The sequence below is a fragment of the Carassius auratus genome, linkage group LG28B, assembly GCF_003368295.1.
Source record: "Carassius auratus strain Wakin linkage group LG28B, ASM336829v1, whole genome shotgun sequence".
Classification (NCBI taxonomy): domain Eukaryota; kingdom Metazoa; phylum Chordata; class Actinopteri; order Cypriniformes; family Cyprinidae; genus Carassius; species Carassius auratus.
Window position 1 is genome coordinate 3868797 of NC_039293.1, and position 12070 is coordinate 3880866.

At 37.5% G+C, this 12070-nt stretch overlaps 1 protein-coding gene across 1 annotated transcript; it reads right to left on the reverse strand.

The window, feature by feature from the left end:
- Positions 1 to 234: 234 nt before the first annotated feature.
- LOC113067769 (mucolipin-1-like) lies at positions 235 to 11146 on the reverse strand. Its single transcript, XM_026240226.1, has 13 exons — positions 10952 to 11146; positions 10232 to 10470; positions 9982 to 10149; positions 8845 to 9001; positions 6166 to 6247; positions 5379 to 5475; positions 5059 to 5158; positions 4869 to 4975; positions 3387 to 3536; positions 3200 to 3301; positions 2730 to 2852; positions 2433 to 2639; positions 235 to 425 (listed from the first exon to the last, which is right to left on the reverse strand). The coding sequence occupies exons 1-13, from the start codon at positions 10992 to 10994 to the stop codon at positions 294 to 296; spliced, it is 1707 nt and encodes a 568-aa protein (XP_026096011.1). The 5' UTR covers positions 10995 to 11146; the 3' UTR covers positions 235 to 293.
- Positions 11147 to 12070: the final 924 nt, after the last annotated feature.

A 12070-nucleotide genomic window follows, 5' to 3' on the forward strand; every position in this document is an offset into this window, starting at 1 on the left:
TAACGCTCCTCTGCTGACAAAGCATTAATATCTTAACATGTTAAACTGTATTAAAAAAAGCCTAAAATCATAAAATCATAAAATACACAGCTGTGAACGAATAAAAACCATCAGGCGACTCTCACAAAAACACATTCATCTCATTAATTATAACAGATTTAAAAGCTGCATGCTGAGATGCTCTGTGAGTGCAGCCACAACATGGAAACAAACAAAGAATAGCGTGTTCCTCCTTTCCTGTGTGAGCCGGACGAGTAATGTTACCCAGAATCCCCTTCACAGGCACAGTCTCTCTAGTTGCAGCAGCAGAGGAGTGAGCACGTGGACGGCTCTGGGCTGTGGAAGTTTCCGGAGGTCGGTGTGTCGGTGCATTCGGCGATGAACCGGTGAAGCTCACACACGTGAGGAACCTCATGGGCTTGATGCTGAACACAAAACACACATACACAGAGAAAACAGCGTGAACGAGTCAATCTTTCGTTCGTTAACTGGCTCGGCTCGGTGTTCATCACATCAGTTCAGTCAGTGTACTGTTTGAGTACATGAATTACTCCGGGATATTGGTTTGTTTGAACTCAGAGAGAGTGTCAGCCACATTAAACAAGTTAACAGCTTAAGTCATTTGTGGATTAATGCGTATTAAGAGATGCGAACCGTTTAAAACGATTCAGTTTGATTTGGTGAACTTGTTCAAGAAGATCCGGCTACATCGAATGATTCGTTCGCCAACCGGATATGAGAAACTGCTTTGTTTTGAACTCTCTCTCACACAGACACGGAAGAGAAGACAATGCTGAATAAAGTCGTCGTTTTTGCTATTTTTGGACCAAAATTTATTTTCGATAGGGATGGGTATCGTTAAGGTTTTAACGGTATTACTACTCTTACCGATACTGCTTAACGGTCCGGTGCTTTAACGGTATTCTTATCGGTACTTTGTGTTGTGTTAGGCAGTCGAAAACTTTGCATTTCTCTGTCTGCACATAATGCACTTTTGAAAGATGCTTTGACAGATTGCTTGTGTTTCCGCCCTTACATGCAAAAATATTGTTGCACTTATGACAACCAGCGTTGTCTGCATCAACTCTAGTGAAATATAAACACACTTTGGAACGTTTTGCTGTCTCCGCCATCGTCACTCTTTGTATTAAGCAGGATTTTTTGTACTGTAAGGGGCCGTTTGCATATCACGTCTAAAAACGCATGGAAAACGCTAGGCGCGACGCTTTCTGATTTTTTTCCCCAAAGCCATCGGGCACTTGTCCTCCTGAGGAGTCTGCCGTTGCTAAGCAACCATGACCTGCTCTCTCCTTGAAGACGCGGAAATTTCAGCAATGGATAAATGGATTTGCAGCACTAAAAACTGCTTGCAGTAGCACTGCTACTAAATTAATTTAAAAATCCACATACAGCTATCAGCTGTTCCTTCATCTTGGCTGAGCTTTCAACGTTGTTACGGAAAAGGTGAGGAAGTTACATGACCTGCGGTGCGCTTGCGGCATTCTGAAAAGTTGAGATGTTTTTTACTCGATGCGTTGTGGACGCGCCTGGAGAGAACGAGCTCGTCGCACCGCTTCCATTATGAGCACGCATACTGCGCACCTGCATTAGAAATAACGAACTTGAGCACGCAAAAGACGAGATATGTGAACATCCTCTTCGCGTGTGTGTGCTCGTCACGCTCGTTCTTGTTGTGTGTGGGTGTGACTGACAGACAGCCTCCGCGGCGCGCATGAGAAATCTCTTAGATCTCACAGACAAACTTCTTAATAATATCGCAAATTAGAAATGTTAATGGTAAGATAAAATGTGCACGATAACATCATTAAGCAAATCTCTTAATATTTGGCTGAACTAACCCTTTAAGACAGTTGCAAGATATTAACTATTCAGCATTTACTTCTCGCAATTCATTCCCCCCCACCCACACATTGAATAAAAAAATAAAAAGTGAGCAACATTGTCTCACAATTTCTTTCTTGAAATTCTGACTTTGCTTCTTGCAATTCTGAGAAAAATGTCAAAACTGCAAAAAATGCTTACATTTCGCAATTTTCACTTTTCTCAGAATTTACTTTACATCTAATAATTTTGACTTGTCTGATTAGCATTTAGACTTTTTCTTAGAATCATGAGTTCACATCTCGCAATTCCAATTTTAAATCTCACAATCCTGAAGTTTGTGAAGTTCACATCTCACAGTTAAATTAAAGATGTGACTTTTATCTCACAATTCTGACTTTTTCCTTGCAATATCGAGGTTAAAACTTGGATGTTCTGAGTTATTTATTTAAATTAATATTATAATGTTTTTCAAGTACATTTATAAAAACTAAAAACTACATAAAAATGTGAAATATTTCCTGACATTGAACATTAATTGTATTTGAATCGATGTAAATGTTTTTTCTGGTTTAGTGAAGTGGACTCACGGTGATGGTGTCGTAGGCTCCGGTTATGAGTGCGATGAAGAGCGACAGCACCATGTAGATGAAGAGCGAGATGAAGGTGTAGAGATAGATCTGACTGAACACCCACACCAGCATCCCGCTCTGCTCCAGCTCCGAGAACGTGGCAAACATGTCGTCTCCGTTAATGAGGGAAAACAGACACTCGGACACCGTAGAGAGAGAGCGGAACTGAGAGACAGAGATCACAAGACATGGACATGATATTAAAGAAATATATCACACTTTATCAGGGTAATATAATATTGATACAGAACATACTTTAGCGTGGTAGGGTCCCAGGACGATCCAGCCACAGAAGCAGTAGCCCAAGTAAATAGCAGCAGCGCAGCAGCAGAAGCGGATCACGCTTGGAAACGCAGCTCGAAGAGTCACGATCAGAATCTGACAACACATCCACATCGTCTCAACATCTTCATATTTGCAATATTTCCAGAGATCCATAATTACTCAAAGAAAGAGGAAATGTGAATCTCACAAAGCCTGTCAAAAATGTCATTTTGTATTTCAAGGCAAAAACAGAAAAAATTCAATAAAACCCGAAACAACTTTTTTGATGAAACAACCTAAAATAACTAGAATTGAAATAAAAATGAATAAAAGCTTATAAATGACAATCACTTTAACTGAGATTTAAATTAAGATTAAAATACAGGAATAAAGGAATAATTCAAAACATGAATAAAAACTACAATCGTATCTATAATGGAGGAATGAATGCATAAACTCACGTTGTATTTCTGAAAGAAGCTGAAGTATCGTAAAACGCCGACCCACACCAGCAGGGTGGAGGTTCCCATCAAAATACTGCAGACGTCATACGACGACAGGTTCTGCAGCAACACAAAGTTTCTCAGACACAGCGGGACCTCCGGCACTCGAGGGTAACCTGTGTGTGTGTGTGTGTGTGTGTGTCACCTTGGTCTCGATGGCGATCTTGATGAAGGAGGCGATGATGGTGAGAACGTCGCTGATGATGAGCAGCAGATACCAGCCGTTGATGAACTCCAGACGGTCGCTCCAACTCACCGAGCGGCCCAGAGACTGACGGAAATAACACACAAACTCCTGCCAACACACACCCACCGGCAGTCAGATCGAGAAATAACATCTCAGGAAGAGCCCTGTCAAATCAACTGACTATGTTTGATTCTTTTTCCAAATTCCATTTGGACTTTTACTGGATTACATTCCTTATTTTTCTGGACTCAGTTTTAACAGTTAAATGAAATTATAGTCATCAAAAAATAATAAAAAATATATTTATTTATTTAATTACAATAATTTTTAGGGCTCTATGAAATACATTAAATGTTCCCAAAATATACTTACTTTTTTTTTCACTATTTTAATGGTTAAATTAAATTTTAGTAATAAAAACTTCTACAACATTTACCAAATTTGTTTTATTCCACCGCACTATTATATATTTATCTATTTATGTGATTAGATTTTTTTGTAACCATACTGTTTGTAAAACAATTAGTTCAATTTAGTTTTTATTTTATTTTACATAATCAACAAGCATGTCTAATCAATTAAATTTATAACAACAACTTCAGAATTTACTAATAAAAAAAAAATCATGAAACTTCTACGACGTTTAAACAAAAATTACATTTTACAGCACTATTGTATATTTATTTATTTATTTGATTCGTTTGTTAAACAATTAGTGCAATTTAGTTTTTTTATAATCAACAAGCATGTCTGATCCATTTAATTTCTAACAACAACTTCAGAATTTATTAATCAAAATTCTTTTAACAAAAACATTTCTACAATATGTTTTGTTTGTTCTGACATTCTGTTATGAATTTGAACTTTTCTTCTAATCAAATGAAAGCATGAAACATTAACAATTTAATTAATATTTTAGTCAAATGAAACTTAAACAATTCATTTTTTTGGCAGACAAATTGCTTTACTGGTTTACTGCAAAAATTAAAACATGGAAGGTAAATCATGTGATTACTCATTAAAAAATCAAGTTTGAAACATTATAGTTTACATTGAGAGGTACTTTCTACTGTACAATAATAATACACTTCTGTCACAATTTCAAGTTAAATCGAACTTTTATTTCCTGTGACCGTTTATTTACTTTAGTTGCAGCAATGTTTCTGTGTATATGACATGAGATTTCAGAGCAGCTCTGGAGATGATGTTCATGTCCTTATATAGTGAGACACTATGAGCATCACCTAAACAAACCAGAGGCATGCAGCACAGGCTGGATTCATGTTTAAATGAGCTCTTACTGGTTTAATATTCACAGACTAGTCCATATCTGTTTTAAGTCTACCGACATGCGTTTGATTTATTCATCCCAAATGTAACATACTCCCAAATGTTTCACATTACAGGATTGTGTTTCCATGAGTCCAGGGCCCTACTCACGTTCTGCAGGACGATTCCTCTGAGGATGGAGCGCCCACACAACACCAGAGACAGACCGCAGACCACCGCCACCAGCACATCGAAGGCCACGCGTGCGTAACTGTCCGCTGGACACACACACACACACACACAGAGAGACACCTTCAGCTTCAGCAGGAGCTCACACAGACTCAAATGAGCGTGGTCTCACCGTGTCCCGACACATTGGTGTCTCTGCACTCTTTAATGGACGCCTCGTTGAGCAAACTCAGCTTGACTTTCCCACTGTGAGCCTTATTATCAAACAGGATCTGAAACACATATGCAGGACAAGCAGATTTTATCCAGGTTACAGTATAGTCAGATAATAAAAGATCTCCGTTTTTCACTTGATGAAATGTAGCCTCAGTGAGACTTCTTTCAAAAGACATTAGAAATCGTGAAGACGCCAAACTCTTGAATGGTAATATAACACGACTGCTTCCTGAAAGGTTATTTGATTTGGTAAATCGAGTTGAGTGTGCTGCGTACGGTGATGGAGAAGGTGTAGCAGTCGGGAATCTCATTATTGATAATCGTCTGGATGTTTATCGCCTTCAGCTGAAACTGGATAGTCACATTAATCAACCTGAGGAGAGACAGAAAGACGAGAGAGAGAGGAACTTCAGCAACAATTATGCAAAAAAACAGCACATTTACACAGATCAGCGATCGGTGTGTGTGTGTGCTACTGGACTACATTTACTTCAGGAAGGAAAAAAAAACTGGTCCCGAGACTGAGCTAAACCAGCCTTTTTGGAGAAACACAAGCACAAAACCAGTCTTGAGTAGCATGGTTATATGTATAGCAATAACCAACAATACATTGTATGGGTCAAAATGATCAATTTCTTCTTTTATGCCAAAATCATTAGGATATTAAGGAAACATCACGTTGTATGAAGATATTTAGTAAAATTCCTACCATAAATACATTAAAACGTAATTTTTTATTAATAATATGCATATCTAAGGACTTCATTTGGACAACTTTAAAGGCCATTTTCTCAATATCTCAAACAATTTTCATCTCGGCCAAATACTATCCTATCCTAACAAACCATACATCAATGGAAAAATGACTTCTTCAGTAAAACAAGATGAAATAAATCTCATTATAAATAACATTTATCAAAAAAAATTGCCCTATGATAAATGAGCAAATAATCGACCAATAAGGTGTGTTGGTCTGTGATCATTGTATTTCATACATAAAAGAAGTGTTTAGTATGTCGTCATAGATTTGTTATATATAAGGATGTGTGTGTGTGAATCTCACTTTTGGAAATTGAGGGTGATGTTCTTGTAGTGGTCTTGCGGTGGATTGGAGGGGTCCAGTGGTGGATCCACTCCGATACAGTCTAAACCAACACAAAACAAACAGAAACAGAGAATAAAAGCACTCCGATTGAAAACACCTCAATTATAATCACTGAGGATTCAAACGGACAGCGGCTTTGTGTTGCCAGGCAACATTCAGACTGTTTAGAACGTCATCTGCCATGAACCCTAGTGAGACGACTTCTTAGGGAGCATCTGCAGGAATCACTGCTAATGTTGAACACTAGTCCAGTGTATTTCTTCTGCGCTCTCAGATAGATGGGTTTGATTATAGTAATTATAGATGATTATCAGGCAGCATCATGTGTATCCTTTGTGGAGAAGACAATCCCAGAATCCATTTACAATGAAGTTGCAACCAAATTTAAGTCAGTTTAATTTATCAAAGTCTAGAGAAACGAAAAATTGGCATGTAAATGGAAGTTGCAACCAAATTTAATCCCATATTGTGGCATATTTCATAGTGAAATGACTGTTAAACATTTTTGCCATCGTTTAGTGAATGCATTGAAAAAAATAGCACTGTAAACATGAGTGGAGCACTGTAAAAAATATATATATATCTTCTTAATTGGCACTTCTGTCTTGTTTTCCATTACAAATATCTAAAGAGATTTTAAAAAAAGACATTTACTTGAGAAACAAAATGACTTACATTTAAAAAAAAAAAAAAATAGACTTGATATCTGATCAAACTGTGTTTCTGCTTAAAACAATTAAAAATACAGGTGCTGGTCATATAATTAAAATATCATCAAAAAGTTGATTTATTTCACTAATTCCATTCAAAAAGTGAAACTTGTATATTATATTCATTCATTACACACAGACTGGTATATTTCAAATGTTTATTTCTTACCATGGTCCTTAAACCAGGTACTGGAAGCTTTGGCACTGTGTGTATGTGCCAAGTCCTGTTGGAAAATGAAATTTGCATCTCCATAAATTTTGGTCAGAAGCAGGAAACATGAAGTGCTCTAAAACTTCCTGGTATATGGCTGTGTTGACCTTTGACCTCAGAAAACACAGTGGACCAACACCAGCAGATGGCATGGCACCCCAAACCATCACTGACTGTGGAAACTTTAATCTGGACCTCAAGCAACGTGTATTGTGTGCCTCTCCTCTCTTCCTCCAGACTCGGGGACCGGAGGAAATGCAAAATTTACTTTCATCAGAGAAATAACTTTGGACCACTCAGCAGCAGTCCAGTCCTTTTTGAAGCAAGATGCTTCTGACGCTGTCTGTTTACATTTATTCATTTAGCTGACGCTTTTATCCAAAGCGACTTACAATTGCTATATATGTCAGAGGTCGCACGCCTCTGGAGCAACTAGGGGTTAAGTGTCTTGCTCAGGGACACATTGGTGTCTCACAGTGGATTCGAACCCGGGTCTCTCACATCAAAGGCATGTGTCTTTATCCACTGCGCCAACACCACTCCCTGTCTGTTGTTCAAGAGTGTCTTGACACAAGGAATGCGAAGCTGAAACCCATGTCTTGCATACGTCTGTGTGAAGTGGTTCTTGAAGCACTGACTCCAGCTGCAGTCCACTCTTTGTGAATCTCCCCCACATTTTTGAATGGGTTTTGTTTCACAATCCTCTCCAGGGTGCGGTTATCCCTATTGCTTGTACTCTTTCTTCTACCACATCTTTTCCTTCCCTTCTTCTCTCTAAATGTGCTTGGACACAGAGCTCTGTGAACAGCCATCCTCTTTTGCCCTCCTTGTGCAAGGTGTCAGTGGTCGTCTTTTTTGGACAACTGTAAAGTCAGCAGTCTTCCACATGATTGTGCAGCCTACAGAACTAGACTGAGAGACCATTTAAAGGCCTTTGCAGGTGTTTTGAGTTAATTAACTGATTAGAGTGTGACACCAGGTGTCTTCAATATTGAACCTTTTCACAATATTCAAATTTTCTGAGATATTGAATTTGGGATTTTCCTTAGTAGTCAGTTATAATCATCAAATTTTAAAGAAATAAACATTTGAATCATATCAATCTGTGTGTAATGAATGAATATAATGTACAAGTTTCACTTTTTGAATGGAATTAGTGAAATAAATAAACTTTTTGGTGATATTCTAATTATACTGTATGACCAGCACCTGTATATTGGTAAGAAAAATATTATAAATAATAATAATAATAATAAACCAAATTATTATTTTGTAATAAAATCATTAGATAGCATACAATTATTCAAATATTTTCAAATATTTTTTTTACAAATAATAATAATAAGAATAATAATAATAATAAATACAATTATTATTATTTTAAATAATAAAAATTAAAGGGAAAAAAGAGAGACATTTCCCACTTTGATTGGGAAATGTCTTTCCATACTTTCCATACTCCACTAACATCACTTTAAACTCACTTCATTTGAATGCATTCTATCAGAAAATACTTAAAATAAATTATCTTGGTAAAAGAATAATGTTTATATGTTTGCCCTGGAACAAATCACACAACAAAAATTATAATAATTTTTTGCAGTGATACAGTCAAAGTAAAAAAGTGTAAGCAGCAGACAGAGTGACGACTCGCTAAGTTTTAAAATCAAGAGTTATTGATTTGTGTGATATACAAAACATGTATTTTCTGCCCACCGGTGACGACGTGAGGGTCGATGTCAAACGTGTCGTTAACCGGGTCGATGGTGCCCTTCTTGTAGTAGCGCTGGCACAGATAGAGGGCACTGTCATTTTCAGCCGAACCTCGAACGTATGCGTACCTGCCGACCGACGTCTGCGGCAGAACCAGATACTGAATGAGAGACAGAGACGGAGAGAGAGAGAGAGAGAGAGAGAGAGAGACAGAGACAGAGAGAGAGAGAGAGGTGAACTTCTGCTGGCATACCGTCTCCAGAATGTATGCATGAGCTCAGACGATCTCCATTTTTGGTAAAATGTGCAAAAAAAACCCAGAGCTAACTGCCTGAGATACTATACTGCATACGGCTTACTGCTTGGTGTAGTATTTGTTTAAAACTGTATGCAGTATTTTGCATTTACTGTACAGAATGCAGTAAGCATTACGCTAGCACTGATTTGAGAAAATAATCTTAAAATAAAGAGATATAGCATCATAAATAATCACTTTCTTTATCTTTATCGCTGCTCAGCGTTTCGACATGAAGGTCAGTGTTTCATCATTCATCTGATGTGCTAATATTGCTAACATCCTGTTTAGCCAACAGTTCCTTAAACAACACTGACTGTAGCAATCAATGTTAACGTCTTTAGTGAGTTCAACTCATTTCATTAATGAAACTAGGCTACACTCGCATTCAACAGTTTAGAGTTTAAATGGAGTTTAATGTTTTTGAGAAAAGCCTTTTTTCTGCTCACTGAGGCTGCATTTACTTGATCAAAAATACAGTAAAACTCTGAAATATTATCCCAATTGTATATGTGTTTTCTATGTGAATATACTGTAAAATGTAGTTTATTTCTGTGATCAAAGCTGAATTTTCTGCATCAGTCTTCAGAGTCACATGATCCTTCAGAAATCATTCTAATATGCTGCTCAAGAAACATTTCTGATTATTATCAGTGTTGAGTACAGTTGTGCTGCTGCATATTTATGTGGAAACAGTGATACAGTTTATTCTTCAGGATTCTCTGATGAACAGAAATCTTTAGCAGGATTATAAATGTCTTTACCGTCACGTCTGACCGATTTAAAGCATCCCTGAACAGTTTTAGTATAACTATATAAATTAATGTAAGTGTGTGGCTCAGTACCTGCTTGATGGCGTAGTGAATGTGATCATAGACGTCTCTCTGCGTGTGGACACACAGCGGCTCGGTCGGATCATCCACATAGTCTCTGAGGAACAGATGCCTGAAGGAGTCTGTGTTCTCCTCCTTAAACGCCACCACCATCTGATTACTGAGACCGAACAGCACCAGCTGACGCACACAGAGACATGAACACAGGCACAGGCTTAATATATTACACATATATGTATATGTTACACTGTTACACACTAACCTGTGCAGTGACTATGATGATCTTGAGCAGCTGAAGGGCCAGTTTAAAGGGTTTGCGGCCTTTAGCCTTGTATTTATCACACGGGCTCATGAAGAAGTACTTCAGCTTCCTCCTCAGGGCCTCCTCCTCTTCCTCGGCCCGCGGCTGTGACCCCGGGGTGCTCACGTCCAGGACGGGACGCCCACCGTTCAGATCCCCGGAGCCGTATCCCATCACAGGGGTCAGCAGACGGTCCGTCTCTGAGGAGACACATACAGATGAATGAGGGGGGTGGATCTGTGCTTAAATATCTGGGATCGTAGCGTGAATAATGGAGGTTTGAAAAAGTTACAACTTTAAAAATTACAATGGTGACCTTTGTTTTTGCAACATTAACATAGCTACTGTTATGCAGTTTTATTTTAGAATTTTGAAGAAAATGTTGTTACCATCGAGATTAATGATATATATATATATATATATATATATATATATATATATATATATATATATATATATGAAGGGATTTACTTGGGTACTTGCTGTCTAACATTATTCAATATCTTATTATAAAGCATTTTTATTATAGCCATGTGACACTGAATAGGTTTATTCAATGGTAGACCTGATAATGTAACCTCAAACACATTAATGTTTAAAGACACACATCTGTCTTCAAAGCTTCAGTCGTGTCAGTGAGATATAAACATAATAGCGCAGATTAATAACATGATATCAAACCTGTGCCTCCTTGAACTGAAGGTCTGGAGGAAGAGCTCGCCATTTTAAGACCATCGATGAGCAAAGACAGATATTGGTGGATAAATCACGATATCGTTGTGATCGACGGGTTTAGGGAATAAAAACAGACTCGGATGAAGCGCATCGCTGCAGTCTGAGCACGAGCAGAAAACAACACAAACATCATCAGACGCTCTGACCGCGAGAGCTGTCAAAATAAAAGTCCCCTTTCAGAACATACGTGAAGTGTTTGCAAGCATACAACATGGATGATGCTGTATGTATATGAAAATTGCATAATGAATTACCACGCATCTTTATTACAATTGATTGGCAATTTAAAATAATTTAATTTTATTTCGAAAACATTCATAAAGCACTTGTGATCAAATGAGGAAAAATGCTGGTTTTATTGATAGATTTTCAGCACAGATTCCTCACTTTGTTTATTTATTAATTTTGATTGTTTGGTGTATTTATTGTATACAGTTACACGAACGAATGTAACCATATAGTCAACACTGATAAAAAAAAAAACTAACACATATTATAATATTTTAAGAGTCTATGGAAGTCTATCCTAGATTTGAAAAATACAAATAAAGTAAAGAGTTCTGAAATATTTGAAGATTTGCTAACGTTCCCATTATGTTTTTCTGAATTTCATGCAAACGCTAAAAATTTCCTATTTATAAAATGTTTTTAAAAGTTTTCCCTTATGCTAACATTAAGGGAACATATAATTTTAAATTTTTCAAACATTATGGGAACAAGGGGGACTATTCCTACTGGGTGTACGTCACGTTGCGTAATGAATATTAATGAGCCAGACGTTTAAAGGCACGTGTTTCCGCTCAAACCGACATTCGCCACACAGACACGCGTAGGTCGGTTCGTGCTGAGTTGGAGTTTCTGGATTTACGGTATTCAGGTTGTTTTTATAATATTGTTTATAGTGGAAATATATTGTAAGATCTTGAAACGGTGCAGATATATACATATTTTAAGATCTTGAAACGGTGCAGAGTTTATATAAACGATTTGTCTTCTGCGACAGGAGCGCAGTTACCACGTGTTTACCACGTGGACATAGCGTAAAGTCGCTTAAACGCATGCAAC

Coding starts and splice junctions, on each gene's coding strand:
- LOC113067769 (XM_026240226.1), bottom strand. CDS start 10,994: ATGGCGAGCTCTTCCTCCAGACCTTCAGTTCAAGGAGGCACAG. Junction 4,976..5,058: donor CACCAATGTGTCGGGACACG/GTGAGACCACGC, acceptor GTGTGTGTCCAG/CGGACAGTTACGCACGCGTG. Junction 2,640..2,729: donor TGGGACCCTACCACGCTAAA/GTATGTTCTGTA, acceptor TCTGTCTCTCAG/TTCCGCTCTCTCTCTACGGT.